Raw genomic sequence first — 20,677 nt, 5'->3', positions numbered from 1 at the left:
GCCAAGGCCAAAAGGGATGGCTGTTTTTGCCTGCCAAGATGCCATAGATTGGGGTCTGCTGGAATCCATGGGCATAGCCAGATAACAGTGGCTCCAGACCAGGATGCACTGACGTTACACTGAAGGCTGCATGCAACGTGATCTGAACTAACACGGGTAAAAACATTTCCCTGTTAACACAGTAACGAGCCAAGAGACTAACTCCAAACTGTGGCGGCATTGAGCTTGACCATTTCTGGGCGTAAAGTATTTGCAGCATAATCTGTATGGGTTAAAAGACAAAGCACAAGGGACCGAGCTTCAGAATGGAGACGCCATCGTGGCACATAAACTTGTATTGATAATTTCTCCATTCTCCTTGGCCAAGCTTCAATAAATATTTTCAGCATAAGACATCTAGGGCTCCTCAACCCTTTCTTCACTGACAAGTTCACCAATAATCAGCAAAATCTCCACAACACCCTTAATGATTTTTCACGTGTTTCTCGATGTCCAGCCACCCTCATTCTACGGCAAATTAACTGGATCAATCGCTGCTCTAACGGCGTTGGTGTAATGGACTGTGTCTGCTTATTTGGGGCAACTCGATACAATAAATCAGGAGCTGTGTCTGCTGCTTTGGCAGCGGCAGGCGGCCAGGTCCTACGTGGTCCTGATTATGGCAAAGACATCGGGATAGAGACTAATTTGGCCACTGACTGTCGGAGGGCTCGGCCACTGGTTATTAGCTTAGGTACTGACCCTGACGCCAGGGTTCATGAACTGTTCCATGACTGTCTGGAAGCAACAGCAGAAGCAACAGTTGGCTCTTCGATAAGTATATTAAATTTTCCTGTCCACTGATGAGAACTGACTGCACGGCTTAATTGGTCTAAATTTGGGGCATCTGTGGTCAGTCATCTGAATTACATAACACCTGGTTTCCACTTACCCCTTGTGTTACCTAGCCATGCAGACAGTTGTGATGTATCTATATGTAGGAGATTTCTGCCTCCAACCCAGTATAACAGAGGTGACAAAGCAATGAAAAGTCACATTTCTCTCTGAAAAAGGGGCATTGTGGATGAATTTTTCAATGTTTTGGTCCGTTGTCTTTGTTAGACTCATTTAAGACCAATTCAATCTAATGTATTTCACAGTCTTTACTGAAACTGCCCTCAGAAGATGGGTAGTGTGGATGAGGACTGCCAAATCCCACAGAGACAACAATACTACAGCAGGCTTTTATAAGCACTTGACAAAATGAGCGAGTGCATGGGGCATTTATCACAGCTGGAGTTTGGAGGCAGAAGAAGGCCTCCTGTAAATGTAGATGGCATTCAAATAAGTACTGAAAGTTATGAGCTTGTGGCTGGTTTATCACAGTAGCTACACACAGTCGTAGCTTAAAAAGCAATTCTATGATCAAAAAGTTGCAGTTGAACGTGCAGAATCAAGACAATGCACTAGTTAGTGCCATTACATCTAACTTTTTCGATATTTGTGGTTCTGCCAAGCGTCTGTGGTACAGATCCACGTTTCCATGACAGATGACGTATGATTTAAGATTCAAGAGAAAACTTGTGAGACCAATATGCCACTTTGGTTTTGGTTATAAAGACCACAGTAAGAGCAATGCCGGCATTTTTTATACAAGCAACACGGCTCACCTTAAACTGTTTGGCTTTATACATACAGGAAAATTATGACATTATTGTGGGTTTTATTGCAGAGTCAGTTTTATGTGATGACTAATGTGCACCGTCAACGTCTGACTATTTTAGACTTCGTCCATATTCTCTTCAGACACCTGACAATAATTGACAGTTATCCAAGCCATTATGTGAGTTCAGCTGTGGTTTCGCTGTGACTCATTGAAAGCTGGCTGCACAGGTGTGTGTCTGACAAACGCATTGTGTCGAATGTGTGGGCTAAAAGCTCACAACTGCGCTCCCAAAGTTGCCGCTCATTTGTGTGCAACGATGCACCAATACATCACAGGCCTCTGAAAGATGGATTACGGCCTCATGTCTCTAGTTGTCATCACCCCCTTTTCCTAACCAATCACAGGAGCAGGCTAGCTGGCATGTTCAGTCCCGTCTAACATTTGCAAACCAGCCAGTAAAAACGCAGGGCTGATGGGATACCTACTTGTAAAGTTGTGCACTTGGCAACAATAGCAAAAAATTTAGCCAGGACCGACGCTTGATCAGCACTTTTAGTGATTCAGCTGTGATTCGTACACAAGATGAGTTTTTTTTTCCCCCATGTGTTTCTTTCATCCGCTCTCTCCTGGGCTGCTGATTCACGGTATGTCTGCCCAAAGACTGAAGACAGAAATCAAATCCTCCTGAGCCAAACGTGGCCCAGATAACAAACAATCTTTTATTTACTTGCTTTCTTTCCATTCTGCCGTCTGTGCACGCAATATTGAATTACGCTCCCCTTATGCACACAGAGAAAGAAGGGTGTGTGTGTGTGTGATTTATTCTTGCACTGGGTTCGCAGTGGAAAAGAGGCATCATAGAAACTACAACCTGGGTTTCAAGCAAAGAATACATCTAAAGCAAAGCCTGCCGAGCTTTATATTTACACAAATTCTGACAGATCATTTCAATGCTATCTTTCCTGGATCTTTAATTTACAGACAATGTAATATCTGCATATTTGCTACTTTGTATGTACGGACACCCCAAATAAAAAAGGTCGACGCCAAGGTCCTCCGCTGAGGCCCCTGACATTCCATCTCTGCGCTTTACAGAGATTCCCTGTGGACACGAGGACAAGGGCAGGGGGGGCTGAAAGTCACTACGGATTAACGCCTGACAATGGAAATGTTCCTGCAGCCGGAAAAGTGTTGGAACGGATGCACACATCCCACGTTCATGATACTCAAATAAACACACACACACAAACACACACAAACACACACAACTGCTTTCTTCTAAAGGTGAGAAAACTACAACTCTTTCCTCTCCCGATGACTGTCACTGAGGCTGATGGTGTCCAGCCTCCTTCTCCTACAAGCCAACATGGAAACAGGGGCTACACTTTGATTATATCTTGGAGTAAAACTTTCTGTGTCCTTACAGAAATCTTATCTTGATTATTAGGGCAGGGGCATTGTTTTTGAATTTTCTGATACTGCCATCTGATGATACCTGAATTTTTTTTTTTTTTTTTACAGATTACCAAACTATATAAAGCATTAGGGCTGCAAGTGATGATTCATGTCACTGTTGATTCCTTTCCCAGTTAATCAATTAATCCTTAGGTCTATAGAATGTCAGGAAACAGTTCATCACAGTGTCTATAAAAGGATTTGTCAGAAAATCAGCCTGCAATCTAAGAGATTCTGTTTACTGTCATAGAACGGCAAATATTCACATTAGAGAGGGTAAAATTATTGATTTTTTTCTGTCAGCGCCACAAAAACTTCACAGAAATAAAGTAGTATATGATAGGATCTAATTGGCTAAGTTATGACTTAAACCAGCAAATATGTTACATCAATGCATTAGGTTGATTCTTGTTGCTGTGGACACATTTCGGTCAGTAAGTCACAAAGCACCAAGCTACTATATCCAGCTATAGTAAATACAGGCCAAGGTATAGGTTTTCAATTTGTGGGACAAGTTGACATTTTTGCAAAGATCAATCAGTTAGACCACCTTGGCGTCAGGACCCCACAAGGAGTTTCGAGATGTGGCTAAAGGGATTCACAAGGTGATTGGCAAGGTCTTTCAGACCCTCAATCGTTGATTTTCATAAATGAAATATGTAATTTTACATCTTCGGGTCTCTAGAAAAGATTCAAACAAAACGTTCCGATAAAGAAATCTCGTAAGACATACACATCCTGTGACAAGGAGTTGAAAGTAGGGGTCGCAAGCCAAAAAAAAGGGCTGGAAATTACTGCGTTAGACCGTGGCCAAAACATGTGAGAAATCAGGAAGAGGCAATGCAAGAGCTTAGAGTAAACACCATTCAGGGCAACATCGGACGCACAGTACAGTAAATATCCTGACTTGCATGAACGCACTGTTAACAGTTCTGCTTCCTGATGGTGCCAGCATGTGCCATCTCTGTTTATTCTTGTCCAGCTAGAAATTTAGCTAAAAACACTTTTTTTTTTTTTTCCTCCAATACAAAAAGTTTTTTTCAAGGTTTTATAAATCCCTCAACTCGTATTCAGCAATCACTGTCAAGGGCAAGCAGAATAAAGTTCGCATGAGTTCTGTCAGCATGAACCTTGTTGTCCTCCTCCCTGATGAATAAGGCAGCATCCTTTTTAGCGTCTGTATTATGACTTGAAAGGGAAAAATGAAAGTAGAGGACAGCAGGGACGAGCACTAAAACCTTAAGGGACCAGCTTCTCAGGTCATGATGCCATCTTGACAAAGTACCGCGTCATGCCCAAAGTCACATTGCAGAAATAAAGCTAGTAGGAGATGCTCGAGGCATACGAATTCATCTTGGCTACAGAGGTTTACTGTTGTCTGCAGCTAATGTTACTGCACTCTGGCCTTATTTCACGTTTACTTTTCTTCGGACTGTGGGTTTTTCCTGTGTTTTTCCTCAAAGCCTCTCTCCCCAGGAGGTCCACACAGTTTAAGCCGCAGCTCTGCAGTCCTTCTGATGCCTCCGGCCTTTCCTCACACAAACCACCCCCCCCCCCCATTAGTGGGTCAGCTGAGTGCTGCTGGAGACGCAGGCGAAAAAAATAAAAATAAATAAATAAATAAAAAAAATAGAGCTCTACAGCTGCACGCTGACTAAAGCCATTATAGATGGACAAAAGCAGGAGGGGAGGGAGAGGGAGTGTGGGGGGAAAAAAGTAAAATGCTGCAAAATGCAGCCAATAATTAAGGCAGCATTAGTCAAGTTGAATGCCAATGCCAAGCAACACAAAGGAAAAGTCAGTCCCTTTCACTAAATAGCAATATGCCAACAGTGTAAATAAAAACCCAGAAAAGCTGAGTTAAGTGTACTACCACTGCAGGCAGCCGTTTTTATATCCCGGTGCCAACACGGAGACCTCTGAAAAGACGAGGGTCCAACCGGTAAAGTCGAGCCAGGAGACAGAACGGGCCAAACAAGTTTCACTTCATCCAGGATCCGAGACTCAGAAAGGAAAACCACAACTAACACAGGAGCCAGAATGCCCCGCACGGACCAGGTACAGACATTAGCCACCCACAATATAATCCGCAAAGAAGGCATGATGATCGATAGCTCCTCACTTAAATGACGGCGTTTCTAGTTTTGGCTGTGTCGCGGTCACCTGGCTGTTTCAGGCATTTTCTGGCTCCTGTCCCTGACAATCTCAAGTACAGAGGAAATGAGCGAGCCCGTGTCTCCTTCTAAACAGAGGGAGTGGATGAGGGCAGGGAAGTGACCTGATGATAAAGATTAGATTAATAAAATTGTATTAGCTCGCGGGAAGAAAAGTGACTCTCATAATTAGTACTTGAGACAGCGATAAAGCTTGGACTCAAATCGACCATTCGCCAAGCCAAGCAGCATTGTTCTTATATTGCAGTGTAAAGCTAGTTGTTATTATAAGCTCACATACTCGTTCGTGTTTTCGTAACAGTACGTTTTCAATTCCAACGTTACAAGGGGGTGGGGGACTTCTAGGACGAGGACCACCGTGACTCTAGCTCAGGTAACACTGACTGGATTTGCTCGGGCGTAAACTTCCGCAAATCCAAAAAAAAAAACAAACCCAAAGCAGGACCGAGCCCGTGACGTAACCCCACAAAACAGTTTAGTTAACGATGTGCTCCTTGACCTTGACAGTTATTAAGCTAGTTAGCCACACATGCTAACACTTCCAGTTTACGTAAGAGCAGATACACACACTGTCTAAACCATTCCTTGCAGTTCTTCCTCGAGTTTCTGGTTTTTGAACGGCCAAACGATGACACCACTCTCTCACTATAGCCCCACACACACGGTTTAGTCAAATCCTGAATTCTTTCCCTTGAATGGAAGCCAGTCACATACACGCTTTCCGTGACGACGAACCACTTAAACGTCTTTTCCAGCATCCTCCGGCTCAACTTCCCCCGGCTCCACTATATGAGGGCGGTGACATTGCCCCTTTCACAAACCCACGTGCTTGGCGGCACTTTAACGGGCCCCTTGTTCAAGACTGCGTTTCTGCACAAAAACCGGCAGGTCTTCTCTTCCATTTCATTTTTTTCCGAGGCAGCTAAAGGCTAATCTAATTAAAATTAATTATGTTGGGCTTCAAGGATTTAAGCAGTGTCTCTTTTAATTTAATCTTTTTGAAAAAAAAAAAAAAAAAAAAAAAAAAAACACGAGCCAGTTCCAAGTCTACACATGAAGGTCACAGCTCACTATCAGATACCTGGCCATGGGAGATTGTGTGCGCGTGTGTGAGTGTGTGTTTGTGAGTGTGTGTTTGTGAGTGTGTGTGTGTGTGTGTGAGAGTGAGAGTGTGAGAGAGAGAGAGAGAGCTTATATTTCTGTGTATTCGCACACATGCATCAGTGCATTGTCTACATTATGTCTGATGGCAGAGGGATTCAGTAATTACACCAGCCGTCTTCTGAGTGACAGAGCCTCTTGATGCTGCGGTGTCAGTTTACACCCGTCTCAGACCCAGACTGGCAATTGTACCCGGAGTGCTGCACCGGGGCCAAGAGGGTCATGAACCTGCACCGTGTCGTCGTCACGGTATGAATCCCACGCACCTCTTTCGAGTAACAAAACCACCGCACTGTCCCAAACCGTATTGGACAATTTTTTCTGTGCTGTGTGGGATTTCAGCTTTTACCTACAGAAACACAATGAAAGTCTTGGGAACTGACTGTTCAACCACCTTTCCTAAAGAAGAAAAAAAAAAAACAAAACACTTCCTTGAATGCTGTCAAGTCTTCAGCACAAAAAAAACAGTGAAGCTCTGTATTATAACACTCTGCAACTGTGGCATGTGTGTGAGAGGTATGCAAATCTGAAGTGATCTGCTTAGGTGATAACTTGGGCTTCAGATATAGTTTAACCATTTTAAAAACAAAACAAAAAGACAAAAAATGCATTGACACAGAGTTCAATAATAGTCAACTAGAGCTGAAACTGAATATATTTGTTTTTGGACTGTTGGCTGGACAAAACAAGCAGTTTGAAGAGGTCACTTAAAGCTATCCGGCTTTTTTTTTCCATTTTATAGACCAGAATTATTAAGATTAATGAACAATAAAAGAAGTCAATTGTTGCAGCAGTCAACATAAGATCTTCAGCTTATTTCTACACACACTTTGACTTCTATTTTTAAATAATTTTCCTAAACACTTCCCAAACCACAGGTAGCTTACATTGGATAACTCAATATGAAAAACAGAATCTTTCTAAATGGCTTCCCTGAGGGCAGCAAATAGATGTGGCTGCTGTGCGCAGTGCTATTTTACTATCAAATGCTAATCAATTGAATGTCCCTTTCCAAGGAAAACCCATTCCGATTTGAAAAACAAACGGCAAATCGCAGTTTCTGTGGAATTGCCTAAAGGGAAAAAAACAAAAAAACACCAGAGCGCAAAAGATACACAAGGACAACGGGACACTCTTTGGAACGGACAAGATTTATTATTGGATCAGTTTGGGTTCATGTTTCGCGTAAACAGACGCGACTGCGAGAAAACTTTTTTAGGAGGAAAAATGTCAAGGAGATCTGCGCTGCCCCTTGGAGACGCATGTGTGTTTTTCTTATGTTGGAATTTTTGGTCAGTCCACACAGTTTTTCTAGTGTCAGAGTAAAGTTTACTTGCAATTTAGTGCCCTAACAACTGTTACAATGGAACGGATGGAGCGGTGCAGCATACACTCGAGCAACACCAATATCCGCTGATATTAGCTTACTGCAGCTACATGGTATCAGTGTATATGTTCCCTGATAAAAAGAAACTGCAGTACAAACTATCTTTAAGGTCATTTACATAGTTTGCAAATGGCATATTTGCTCACCAAAGAGTTTACTTTTCAACTGTAAAATGTCCCACTCAGTGTCTTGGTCACAATTAAAAAAAAATTTAAAAGACGTCAAGATCGTTCATTGCGGTTAAACTTAAAATAGAAATACTCACAGCTGATGCATCATGATCAGAATTTTTTTCCCCCCACAAGGCAAAGGTGTGTCCTGTGACATGTTCATTACAAGTATGCAAACACCACGCCTGTCAGTGATGGCGAAAAAGGATGACTCATCCTTCAGGGAATCCAAAATCTCAATTTATAACCCACTATACAGTCCAATATTGACTGTTTATTATGTCAGGAGGAGTGAAGGAGTGTCTGGGGACGCGGCCTTGGGATTTGTCTGATCGTCACTCCGCATGCACCTTGGGTTGCCGACATAAAATACCCACACAAACCCCAGCTGCAGAGGGACCCGTGGGTCTGTTAGGATCCTTTTGAGGCAGCCATTGTCGCGGTAGCTGACAAAAGGAACTCACTTTCGGCAGCCGGACAAGCTCACATATACAGACACGCAGCGATGATGGGAACGGGCCTTAATTGGTGCGGCCACTTCAAGCCCTTATCACAGAAGCAGACCGGGGCACAGGCCGCAGCTGCCCTCTCACTTATCCTGGTCCATTCTTCCTTCCACATTAGGAAAATGAGCCTGCAGGATATCACTGAGGCGCCGCAGACGATTCCTTGAAACTGCCTTCACTGCTCCGTGTAACATGTTCGCTAAACACTCTGGGGGTAGGGCTGGATGATAATTCAATCACTGTTTGTGAACTTTAAGAGGAGTCATCCAAATGAATGATTCCAGGCAAATGGTCATTGAAAAAACTAACAAAATTAAGCATGAATTTACCAGTTTTTTTCCTGTAAATTCGCTTTGTCTTTTTTGTCTGATGTAAAGTAGAGATATAATTTAACTATACATCGAAACAGATGCTCAGATTTATCAGTATAGATATAAATACAGTATAAATTATCCTCTCTTTAAAAGAACTTTATGAAGGGTTTCTCCAGTCGAAGAATGACGGAAAACCAGTAGGGACAATAAGGCCTAGTAGTTAGTTTTTCCCCCGGAACTGAAACCTGACCATCATGAGACGATGAGCTTCCTACTACTCTAGCTGGCCCGTAGTGGCAGTGTTTGCTCTACGTCTGATGGTGCCGACTGAAACTCCACAACAAAAGGATCCAACAGCTTCCTGCGATATATAGATATGTAATTTCTCGCCGCAGCCCGCAACCACATACAAAACAAGGTTATAGCTAATGTTACTTTCTATAATATTCAGGGCCTTCGAAAATGAAATTTAAGACTTTAATACATCGTAAGACCTTTTTCTTTTTAAGCCTTTAAGACCTACAGATACCCTGTTATGCACATTGGGTTTGGGGAGGTCTTTCCTGTTCTTTTTTTGGATCAGGCCCAAAGTTTGGATCCATTAAATCTATTTTACATGCATTGAATATAGATTTGCCATTTCATGATGTATTGGATAAATATTGCCATTAAATATTGTAACATCAACAGCCATAATCGCCCAGCACAGGGGTGCCTGATTGCTTAATAGCTGAGGACTGTTTGCTCTTAATCCAAGACGTGTACCTGTTCCAATTAGGTTTATAATTAGGCCTTAGTGTAAATCTGAAACCTCAGTGGCATCATATAACTAATACACCATCTTATACTTAATGACTCGTCTTTGCTTTCGAACAACACACAGTTTGCCTGCACGGAAACAAGTGTCCGTGACCAAGTCCATTTAAAATCAGGTATCCTTTGCAAAGATAGATTACAGTGAACACGCAGCACTGAAAGTAATGCAGTACTTTACACACACACATACTCAACAGCTTCACCTTGTTGTTTTGCCAGCCACGTTTGTAATTAATGACAAAGGAGTTCTGGCAACAACCACTGAGCTGTTCGAGTATCCACCCACCCACCCACCCTCCAGTATGGAGATTAGAGATAAGGTAGAAAACACCACACCAACACTGATAGTTTTGAACACGAGAGGCATGAACATCCACAGATTATTTCAGATTTATGCCGCTAGTGGACAGATTAGGATACAGTAATGCAACAGGATTTAACACTATATCATCATAATCTTTTTATCTTTGGTGAATGTGAAGGGAACACCCTCGCGACGTCACACACAAACACACACACGCACACACACACACCTCATACCAGTTGAGTTGTGATAGCATCTGAAGCATATGATGAAAACAAACTTCTGATTAGACAAGAAGAGCAACTTTTAAAAACATGCAAACACGGCTGCGTAGTTGTTGCCAATTTCTGTGAATGGAAGGCAAATTGATTGGGTCCAGAAGGACAGGGTTGTTGTTGATGCGCGAGTTTACGTGTGTTTGTTTGTGTGTGTGTGTGTGTGTGTGTGTGTGTGTTTCAGGGAAAAGAGGAAGCAATCGGCTTTAGCGGTCTGCTGGATACACGACTAGGAGGAGAGATTAAAAGAAAGGTTGCTCTCTTCCTGGGCCTGGAGTGGGGATGTGGTCTTGGAGGGGCCACTTAGAGTCATATGTTCATGCCAGAGTGACTGATGTGGTCACAAAACTGCGGTCAAAGTGTAACTTTGGCGGAGTTCAGGTTGTCGTTTTGTAAATTTGGTGTCTCTTCGGGACACAAGATATTCAAAGATTCATTTGAGCAGGTAAAATCATCAGACTTGTGATGAAAAAGGAGAATAAGAAAGAAAAGAAAAGAAAAACAAACAATTTTTCATACATTTGAAACTACAGCTGGAAGTAATGATGATTTATTTATTTAATTGATATGATTTTTTAAAAATTGTTTGATCTAATAATCTGTGAATTGAGTGAAAAGGGCCCGTGACATGTTCCTAGATCAGATGGTGACGTCTGCAAATTGCTCGCATTCTCCAACAGTCCAAAATCCGAACTAGCTGACTAGCAAGAATAGCAACTGAGCGTCACTTCTAGGGCCAAGAACGATACCTGTAACTTACCACATTAGCTTGTGTGGTTATAGGTTGGACTAAAAAAATAAATAAATTCATAACTAGCACATCCTGGGTCTAGTGTTTCCTAATTCTGTGTAAATTGGCCCCGTTTCCTGCCACAGTTACCACTGCAAACTGCATTACGCACTATGTGAGAACGGAGGAATCGACAGGTGTAGAACTAGTATCTAAAGAAAATATTTATCGTTTTCCACTTGTTCCTCTTCTTGTTTCAGCACCACATCAAACTAAAAAGCGAAACGTAAATGGCTTGGACACCCATGGGGAGAATAACAGGCCACACAGCCAATAACAACTCTCTGGTCTTTGATCCGCTTGCATTCTTACTTTAACCAACTGCTTCGTGGCTCACTTCAAAGCGGCCCTGGGAGTGGCTGCCGTAATCTCTCCTGCACCCGGCCTGTTCTGCGCTGCATTGTTTTGTCTGTGAGGACGATACAATCTCAATGAGCTGCCGCTCTCTCATTTCTGTTCAAGCAGTCAGCGGGAAAGGGAGAGGAAATACCCTGTTAGATATTTATGCTCAGGTCTCAAGGAAAATAAAAAGAGTGAGGTGTAAGAGGGAGATGTGCATAGCCTTGGCTGCCGGCCACAACGTCCATGCATAGGAGGCTGGGCGTTCGTCCAAAAGATCCCAGACACGGACAGCAAGGTTGGGCCACCTTGCCACAGACATCCCTAATGGGGTCCCAGACAAACATCACTCCAAAGTAGCCCCTGAGGCTTACTCTTGTTGCCCCCTGAAAAAGAGACGCTGACTTAGGACACATAGTATATGAGGAGAGTTAGGCTGAGAGAAGGGAGAAACGTTTTCACTCCTACAGCAACCAAATGGCATGAAAGCATCAGGCATGACTTTCCTGTCACTCCAGTCAATCCGCCTGTCAAGGCTTCGCCGCCCCAAAACGAACAAGATCGTCTTGGGGAGGTGAATGAGGGCGGCCTTGTTCGACAGGCTGCTTAAGTAAACAGCAGGAAGAGATTCCAACTTTGCAGCCCAAAATGAAGGAAACTGGGGATGGGGTGTATTAATTCCTGATGTCGCATTTAACAGGAAACCACGACAGATCCTGAGTCCAGCCATAACAAGCTCAATGATACAAATGATATAGATAATGTCAAGGTACTTGTCTTCACCTAATGTATACCTGGAGTATTTAGCGACCTGGACAGGAGCAGCTAAAATTCCGGAAACTATTCTGATAAATGAAGAACCATTTAAAAGCCCAGTTTTAATCAAAAATGGTTACACCTCAAATGCTTTTTCTGCATCTTCTGACACAGTAAATCAAAATCATCTGAGTTCTGGAAACAGCGAGTATGACTGTTCTAAATATCAGCGGATCTCCGGCTTTCATTGTGTACAAGTAGGCGAAGGAAAAAAAAAAAAAAAGCCAACATTTTAAGAAATCCTACACTGCTGCCCCTCCCATCAACTCAAACAATTTCTCTCTGGTTTATAGATTATAAGAATTTCTTATCGTGTTTATATTCCTTTATCGGTTTTCAATGGAAAATACAAGATAGGAGATAAAAAAAAAGGAGGTAATGATATTATATCAGGGAGCCTTTAATATCCGAACCTTTTTCCAGTAAGGTGCTTCAAAATGTAATCAGATCAGCTAGTATTTTGTTCCCAAGAATGTATGATTTACACAGCACCCAAACTTTGTGCAAATAGTTGTTTTGGAGAACAAACAGAACTTCTTTGTCAAGCTCCAACTCCAACGTGACCCGCTCAGTTGCGGTCGCCGTCTGAAGTACGCGAAGGAACTCAACACGGTGGCATAGGAACCCCACTGCCAACTAGTGTTGTCGCGGTGTGATCGCGGCGCGACGCAGGCCCCACCAGCGCACAAGCGTAAACGCTCACAACGGCATAGGCCGCTTCCATCAGCTAGGGTGTGGGCCACGCCTACGCCGGAGTATAAATCGGCCTTTACAGACAGCGTTCAAGTTTGTTCCGACATGCACCAACACAAACCACGGTCCTGAGGCCACAGTATGGATTTACCTCCTACACACACAACAATAAAACTGGTAACTGTTGGGTGTAGGTAAACCAATATTGACTGTTCTGCTCAAGCAGTTAGTCTCAACAGAAGTGTTCAAAATCATCTTACAGTGAAACTGCTGGCTCAAGTTTCAAGTGAGTCATTTGCTGTACTTGCATCTTCATATGCAATTTTAGAAAACACATTTTAGACTTGCCTTTTCTTGAAAAATTTGACATTATGCATCTCTGCTTTTGTTGCCCCCTCAATTTTGATTTCATCTACTATTTTATCGTCTACCTCAACTCTACTGTTGAGCCTAAAAACGCTTGAAGTAATCCACCGCGATGAACAAGTCTACATTAAGTTTTAAGCGTCGGCTGAAGGGTTTTCATACGACAAACAAATGAATGAAGCCAATGGGAAAGAATAAATAAATAAATAAATAAATCTAAAACTGTACAGCATGCATTTGAAAATCTGCATGACTTTTAAGTCTGCATAATGATTTTATGGAGCTAAAACCTGCAAACACACTTGTTTTGTTCCTCAAATCATCGATTAATTTTAGCCAAATCAAAACAGAATGTCCCTCTTTAAAAGGACTATCCTCAAGGTGAAAGTGGGATCTGCACAGTCCCCCCCTCCTCGTGGCCCCAGCCCCTTTCTCCCGCTCGTTTATCCTCACACCATGCACTGCCTTTGCACCCAACGCTGATTCAAACCTATCCGGGTCCTCCCATGAGAATCGGCCAACCACAGGCGCAGCGACACTTCTCTGGGACTGTAGAAGTGGCACAGCCAACAGCTACACCGTGTGCTACATTTAGCTGATTTAGTCTGGATTCCTTTTGCATTGTTTTAAATTAAACACCTGCTCTTTTCTGTTTTTTTTTACCGAGCTATTCAGTGTTCTGCTCTTGAATTGCAGCATTTATCATTTAGGCTGGAGAGGCTGTTTAGCTGTAAAGCAGCTCTGACACTGGTTCGACTGGCACGACTACAAAGGAGACACAAATTAAACCGCCCCATCGCAAATTACAGCAGAGACGATGCATCTAGCGTTGTATCGTTTATGAAGTTGCTGCGCCATGTCGTTGTCGGCATTAAGCAGGAATGTCATGGGGACATAATATGGATGTGATCAAGTTCAACAGCTTCGGCCCGTGTATAAAAACATCACACATGCCAGTGACATGAACCACTCTTACCGTTAGTATAAAAAGAAGCAGGAAGCAGAGCGACGTGACTGGAGGATGAACCCGGCTGACTTTGGTGATCCCCTGACTTTTCATCCAGCGCCACCAGCAAGTGAGAGTTTTCACTCATCCTGAGCAACATCACAGCATCCAGTAGGTGGATTGTAAAAAATGCTTCTCAGATGATGAAAGACTTGACTAGGTGATTTTCCTTCTGGCAACACCGCAAGGTTGAGTCAACTTCCTCGACAACCACTCAACTGACTCACATGAAATTAAGTAAAATTGTCATTGTTTTTCCACCAAAAATGCAGATTACTGATGGTCAGCTCCTCGATTGTGAAGAGGATTTTCTGCTTTGGTGCGTTTTACGTATGTCACTGCAAACTGAATATCTTTGGGTATTAAAAAATAAATAAATAAATAAATAAAAAATTGCAGATGTCACCTGGGGCTTTTGGAAACTGCGCATGTTACATCACAGGCAACAAGACGGAAGGATGAAATCCAAGGCTAATATTTGTGAATGCCACAGCTGAAATTTGCTCAATCTGGCTCCCTCCCTCCTCCACACACTCGTCGCCGACGACATGAAAGATTTAGACCCTCGCAGTGGCAGCAAAACAGCCACCGCAATCCCCTTACCCTGGACCAGGTCTTTATATCACGGCCCTCCCAAACTGCCTGAGACCGCCGACACAGACAGGCATGGAAGAGACAGCTCCCACACGCTGCACTCCCATCATGCCTCTGCACTTACTGTACCGTAACTACTACTCGCCGTGGTTTGGAAATGCACGGAGGGAGAGGAAGAGTGAGAAGAAACCCATCTACTCAGCATTTAAATATTCATGGAGGGCTGCAACAGGAGACAGAAGGAAGGAGAGGAAGCACTCATGTAAAGCAGAGGTTAAAAAAAAAAAAAGAAGGGATGGCTGTGGAGAACGGGATATTGAAAGAAGAGGTCAGAGGGGCTTGAGATAAGAAGAAAGGATGAGAGGCTGCACACACGAAAACAAGACGGGTTACGGCCCCCGAGGACAAAAGAGGGACTTTCTAAAATCTGCCCTGCCCGTTTCTTGGTTTCTGAACACAACTTGGTCAACTTCAAACACCTCAGGAAACACTTTCATGCGCCGAGGGGTGAAACCAAGTAGAGAACGAACTGCTTTTCTGGTAGCGTCCGACGAAACTTAACGCAGCTATAAATGAATAAAATGACCACACATTCACGAACGTGTGTACCATTACCTAACACCGATCCGAGAACAAAATATAGGTCACCCCGGGATGATAATTAGCTCTTTTTGTGCTCCCGATTTAGAAATCAGCCCGAGACACTTTTTCCTCACTTCGCCTCTTGTAGCTTTGATAGTGACAAGCCATATTTATTTATTTCACACATCAAAACGGCTTTCCAAGGGGTAAAAATCTGCTCGCGCGCCGCGCCACGTGACGTACCGATGATCTATATCAAGGGCCTTTTCAAAATAACAGACAGGGAACACAAGCTATAGTCCCACGTTCTATGGCACTATTCGGTATGTTTAACACAGCAATTTGCCCCGGGGAAGCCACGTCCAGCTTCATGACTCGGCATGAAGGGGCTTTACTTCATCATGAAGACAGGCAGATTGTTACACGAGACAAAACCTCCAACGCTGACCTGGGTAGGGACTATATTGGCTTGTGTGCGAGAGTTGTGCACGTCCTGTCAACGAAAGCCGAGAACTATGCGGCGGCGTGAACCTGTTTTGTAGAGATCTACGATGTGATGGTATCTCGGCTGTGAGGGTTTGCTGCTCTTCCTCAATTTACGGCTCAGTAAAATGAGTATCTTTGAGTTTGGAACTCTTGGCCGGACGAGAACGAAAGCCGTTTTGAAAATGTCGCGTTGGTCTTTAGTGAGCACTGATGGTGGAACATTGTGATTTGTTTATCGTTTCATAAAAAAAATTCTACTGACCAAAAGGATTAATCGAGGAAAGTAATCATAAGATTCTCCAATAATAAAAATAATTACAAGTTGCAGCCTTACTATATTGGTTTATTGTGTGTGTGTGTGTGTGTGTGTGTGTGTGTGTGGATTTAAGCATGTTTGTGTCAATAAAGCGGAGCAGTGTAGATTTTAAAACAAGGTCTTGTAAAGGGCTGTCGCATGATTTTTTTCAATGATAGAACACACGTCTTGACTCCCAGAAAGAGAAATAAATGCAACTAGAGAGAGAGAGAGAGAGAGAGAGAGAGAGAGATGTTGTACTGTATGTCAGTTGGTTTTACGTCGCCTTGTCTCGTCTGCTCTGTGCTGTTCTGTGGCTGAAAAATGTACCTTTAGCCCAACCCCGGTACAACGCACGAGGTCGTAACATCTGTGTTTGAGACTGCACATGGTCCCTTTACAGTTAAAATAAATGAAACAAACAAATAAAACAGAAGCCTATCAAGTACTGACCTTAAACCAGTGGCTATAATCACGTGAGACCCGTAACCTGTGGCTTTAGTGTTTACCTGGCAGAAACAAGACACACCCCCCCAATTAACAGAATTTTTCAATTATTATTATTTTTTTTAACAAAAACAGAATTCATGTGATTAAAAATTGCCATCAAATTAGGTTTTAAGTGCCACGCGCTCCCTCGGATTAAATGGACCTGATGCCCTTTCACTGTATCTTAGAAAAAAAGGGGGGACAACTTTGACATTTAACACGAACATCATCATGATCATGTTCACAGAATGAGTGGGGAGGCATGTAGCAAGCTGACTGCAGGGCAGGCTAGTCCACCGGCTTATGAAGCCTCTCCAGGGGGTTTAACTGCCCCGCTTGACAATGTATGAACAGAACAGTGACAGGATCAGTTTTGAGCTTTTCACGCAGTAATCGTTAGGCAAAAGTATGAAGTCAAAAAAAAAAATCATATGCAGCACCACACATCTTCTGCAAAGACATTTCCGTTACACTTCGGGGTCTGTGGTCTGATGTGCACCCATGTGGGGGGCCAGAGCTGGTCTCCCTCAACAGGAGAGAAAGAAAGAAAGAAAGAAAGAAGGAAGAAATTCACGCCAAGGCCCGATCTGAACACAGAGCTGCTGCCCAGATGCAAGGGTCATGATCGGGGGAGTCAGCTGGGCTCTCTGTCATCTGAGTCAGACCACCGAGCAAAAACAAAAACCACTTCGGCCAGGAGGTGACTCAAACGGCTCGCCTCCACATGGCGAACCCCTTCTCTCCACACACACACACACACACACACACACACACACACACACACACACACACACACACACACACACACACACACACACACACACACACACACGCGCACGCACAAATAGATTAAAAAAAAAAGTGACGACAGCGCGGTCGTCTCTGGCTTCCATCGTTGCGACAGTCAGAGCGCGACGCAACGAAATGAACGGCCGCACAAATACGAGCATTTTCCCTTTGATCGCGTCAAGACAGAACGCGTTAACGCGACGCTTCCGGTAAATCCTTTCATAATAAAACGACACCAAAAAAAAATGAAAGAAGAAAGGGGTACCGACCTTACGACCGCGACTACCAGTGAATACTTTCAGTGTCGATTCGTCATCGTTTAGTCTACAAAGATATTCAAAAATATCCCACCATAACTTTCCACAGGCCAAGCAACAGTCCAAAGCCCCAAACAAATTCCCTTAACACGAATGTCAAACAGAAAAGCAGCAAATCCTCACATCTGTCTGATATCTTTGCTCGATTATTAAAACTTAAACAACCGATTACGGAAACGGCAATTTATTTTCTGTCGACCGACTGATTAATCGACCGACACGACCACCTGCGCGGCGGACACGAACGGCAACGCACGTTGGCATTCCGGTACGAGCTACTTCCAGGCCGCTTGGGACTTCGGAGGCCCGGCCTGCACGACTTGGCCCAGGGCGAGGTGAGCGCAGTCACACCACAGGGTTGCAGTTCGAGGGTGTAGATATAAGGAAGGTTTTGCACATTTTGGGGTAAAAGATCCTTCAAGGGATGCGTGTCACACGGGTCTTTGCGCCAGTTCCTGACGTCCCGAAAGGTGCTTTCCCGCGAGCATTTGAAGTTGCCGGCCACGTGACGGGTTCGACACACATTCATCCCCTAAAAATCTGTGGTTTCAAAACAATACTCTGCTTTTCTCATTCAAAACTGTTCAGTCGAACGCACTAAATGGTTGCTTAGATGACACACCTGGCATTTTGTTTCTGTGTCGAATATTTTTACGCTTTTCTTTTGAAGGCCGCGGTCCGCACTTGCAGCAGCTAACGGCCGCTAACTTGCCGCAGCTGCTCCACGCTGACTGCGGCTCGAACCGTCCCCGCTGCCCGCCGCCCTGCCGCCGGAGGCGGCCACGGCTCCGTGCTAACCGCGGGCTCTGTTCACACACAGCCCTCCGCGTTTTAGACCAAAAAAAAAAACAACACAAAACAAACGAACTGTTAGAGAACGGAAACGAAACACCGTGGGTTTCACCGGTCGGCGGTGCCCGTGGACCTCCTCGGCGTTCTCATCCCCGGCGCGTTGACGCTCACTCCCGCCGCTCCGACCACACAGCCGACAAAATCCAAGGGAAGATGCTCCGGCAGCGGCGCGCCCCGACACACCGCCGCTTCCCACAATTCACATTCAAATCCGCAACCCTTCGCAAAAAAACAGCCCCCCTGTTCTCAAGTGGGAAAAAAAAAAAAAAAAAAGAAATATGAAAGCTTCCTACCGTTGACATTGGTTGGCGCAGGCTGCTCCTTCTTCTCGCGACTGTCAGAGAGGCTGTGCGGTGCGGCAGCTGCGGACTCTCTGCCTCCTCCCACCGGCCGCCCCTGGGCTCTGGCTGCTGGGATACTTCCACCGTCAAAAAATCCCGGCTCGGCTCGGCCCCGCCGTCTGCCCGTCTGCCTGCCTGCCTGTCTGTCTGTCTGCCGACTACCGCGGCCAGACAGACTGCCACACCAGTATGAGACACAGGCAGGGCGTGTCGACCCGACGGTAAACCCGCCCCTAGGACCTGCCGGGTACTCGCCGTTCCGCTGTGTGCACGCGAGCACCACGCCGAATTTCATTCAAAAAAAAAAAAAAATCTGGGGAGTTAACGTGGCCGGCCAGAAATGCCTTTTTTTTTCTCTCGGAATGATCAGAATATTAACTTCGACCTGTGGCAAACACACAAATCAACGCCTTTCCTCTCTGAAATACAACGTTTGAATAGTTCACATAGCTATTGATGCCCCCCCCCCCTTTTTTAACTCCTCGTAAACCTTAGATATTTGTCTAAAGAATTATCAAGTGAAGGCCCTGAAGGATTCGGGGACATTGATGGTAGGTTATAGGCGAATAAAATTAGGAATTCATCGAAACCCCATCCTTATTTCAAAAAGCAAAACCTCAAAGAGTGTATGAGGATGAAAACGTGTTTCATATTTCTATCCGCCCAGATGAGGTTTCACAGATGTGTTAGGGATCCAAGACACACACACACACACACACACACACACGCACGCACACACACACACACACACACACACACACACACTTCAAAATACATTGTGACCTGGAATGCTGCCTCGTGGACCATTTTTTTCTCGAGGAGGGGAAAATCTGGACGTAAACAATCGATCCAATAAGAGGATCCCGTTTGGGATCGCTCCGCAAATCGGGCCTCATGTCAGGTCAGGGCCCTCGACCGCCGACCTCCACACCGGGACACGCGTGGCCGATCGCTTGTCCTCCCCGGTTGCAAAACACTCACGTATGATTAAAGTCACTAAGTACCGGGTATCACATTCCAGCGCGTTGGTTACTGCGCCCCCCGGAGAACGCTTAAACCCCCAGTTGGTGCCATTACTCCACTTCTTACAGCTCGTGACTGGCACTTTGCCCCCCCACGGGCTCTGCTCTTTGCCACAGCTGTGCAATGCGTGGCCACAGTGGAATAAATCTCGGTGAAAGTATGAGCACGTGACGGGACGACGGGACGGTGCGCGTGGCGGGGGACCGGGCTCAGCAGAGAGCCGTGGAGAATGTGCGGTAGATCTAAGTGTGTGTGTGTGTGTGTGTGTGTGTGTGTGTGTGTGTATGTGCGTGTGTGGGAGAGCCCAATCCTCGGTGTGTCCCTCGGGGGGGCACTTCTAACCCCCGCCCCGTGATTCCGGCCGTCTCCTAGAAAGTCGTGGCCGATACGTCGTGAGTATTATTCAACTCCGCGGCGCCGTGACGCGCTCAACGTGCATTTTTGAAACTGTGCCCGCCCAGGACTTCCCAGGGGGGCCCCGTGTCGCTCCCAAATGGGAGGATTGCCCCCCCCCACCCCCCGCAGCTCTAAGTTGGTCGGGTGAGACAGTCCCGAAGACCTCGATGCTGAAACCGTCGATCGCTGGGGATTTGCCGACGGTTTTTTTTTTTTTTTTTCCGTGCAAAGGTGCAAAGGCTTCTCGAGGGATGAACTCGTTGTACTTTGTCGTTTGCCTCCGCGCCGCAGCTATT

The 20,677-nt window shown here is 44.8% G+C and overlaps 1 protein-coding gene across 2 annotated transcripts in view; it reads right to left on the bottom strand.

The window, feature by feature from the left end:
- The window catches only part of si:dkey-97m3.1 (fatty acyl-CoA reductase 1), a 53,750-nt gene extending 34,584 nt beyond the window's left edge, over positions 1-19,166 (bottom strand). The window contains exon 1 of one of the 2 annotated variants that reach the window (XM_040145403.1): positions 18,915-19,166. In XM_040145403.1, coding sequence (XP_040001337.1) covers positions 18,915-18,923 — 9 coding nt within the window. In that variant the 5' untranslated portion in view covers positions 18,924-19,166. Of the gene's footprint in view, positions 1-17,721; positions 17,833-18,914 lie in introns of those variants that run through there. The other variant, XM_040145411.1, reaches the window with a different exon arrangement.
- Between the last annotated feature and the right edge of the window lie 1,511 nt (positions 19,167-20,677).

The sequence above is a fragment of the Xiphias gladius genome, chromosome 2 (assembly GCF_016859285.1).
Source record: "Xiphias gladius isolate SHS-SW01 ecotype Sanya breed wild chromosome 2, ASM1685928v1, whole genome shotgun sequence".
Classification (NCBI taxonomy): domain Eukaryota; kingdom Metazoa; phylum Chordata; class Actinopteri; order Istiophoriformes; family Xiphiidae; genus Xiphias; species Xiphias gladius.
The sequence above is the reverse complement of the archived record's forward strand: the minus strand, read 5'-3'. Positions and strand labels throughout refer to the sequence as shown.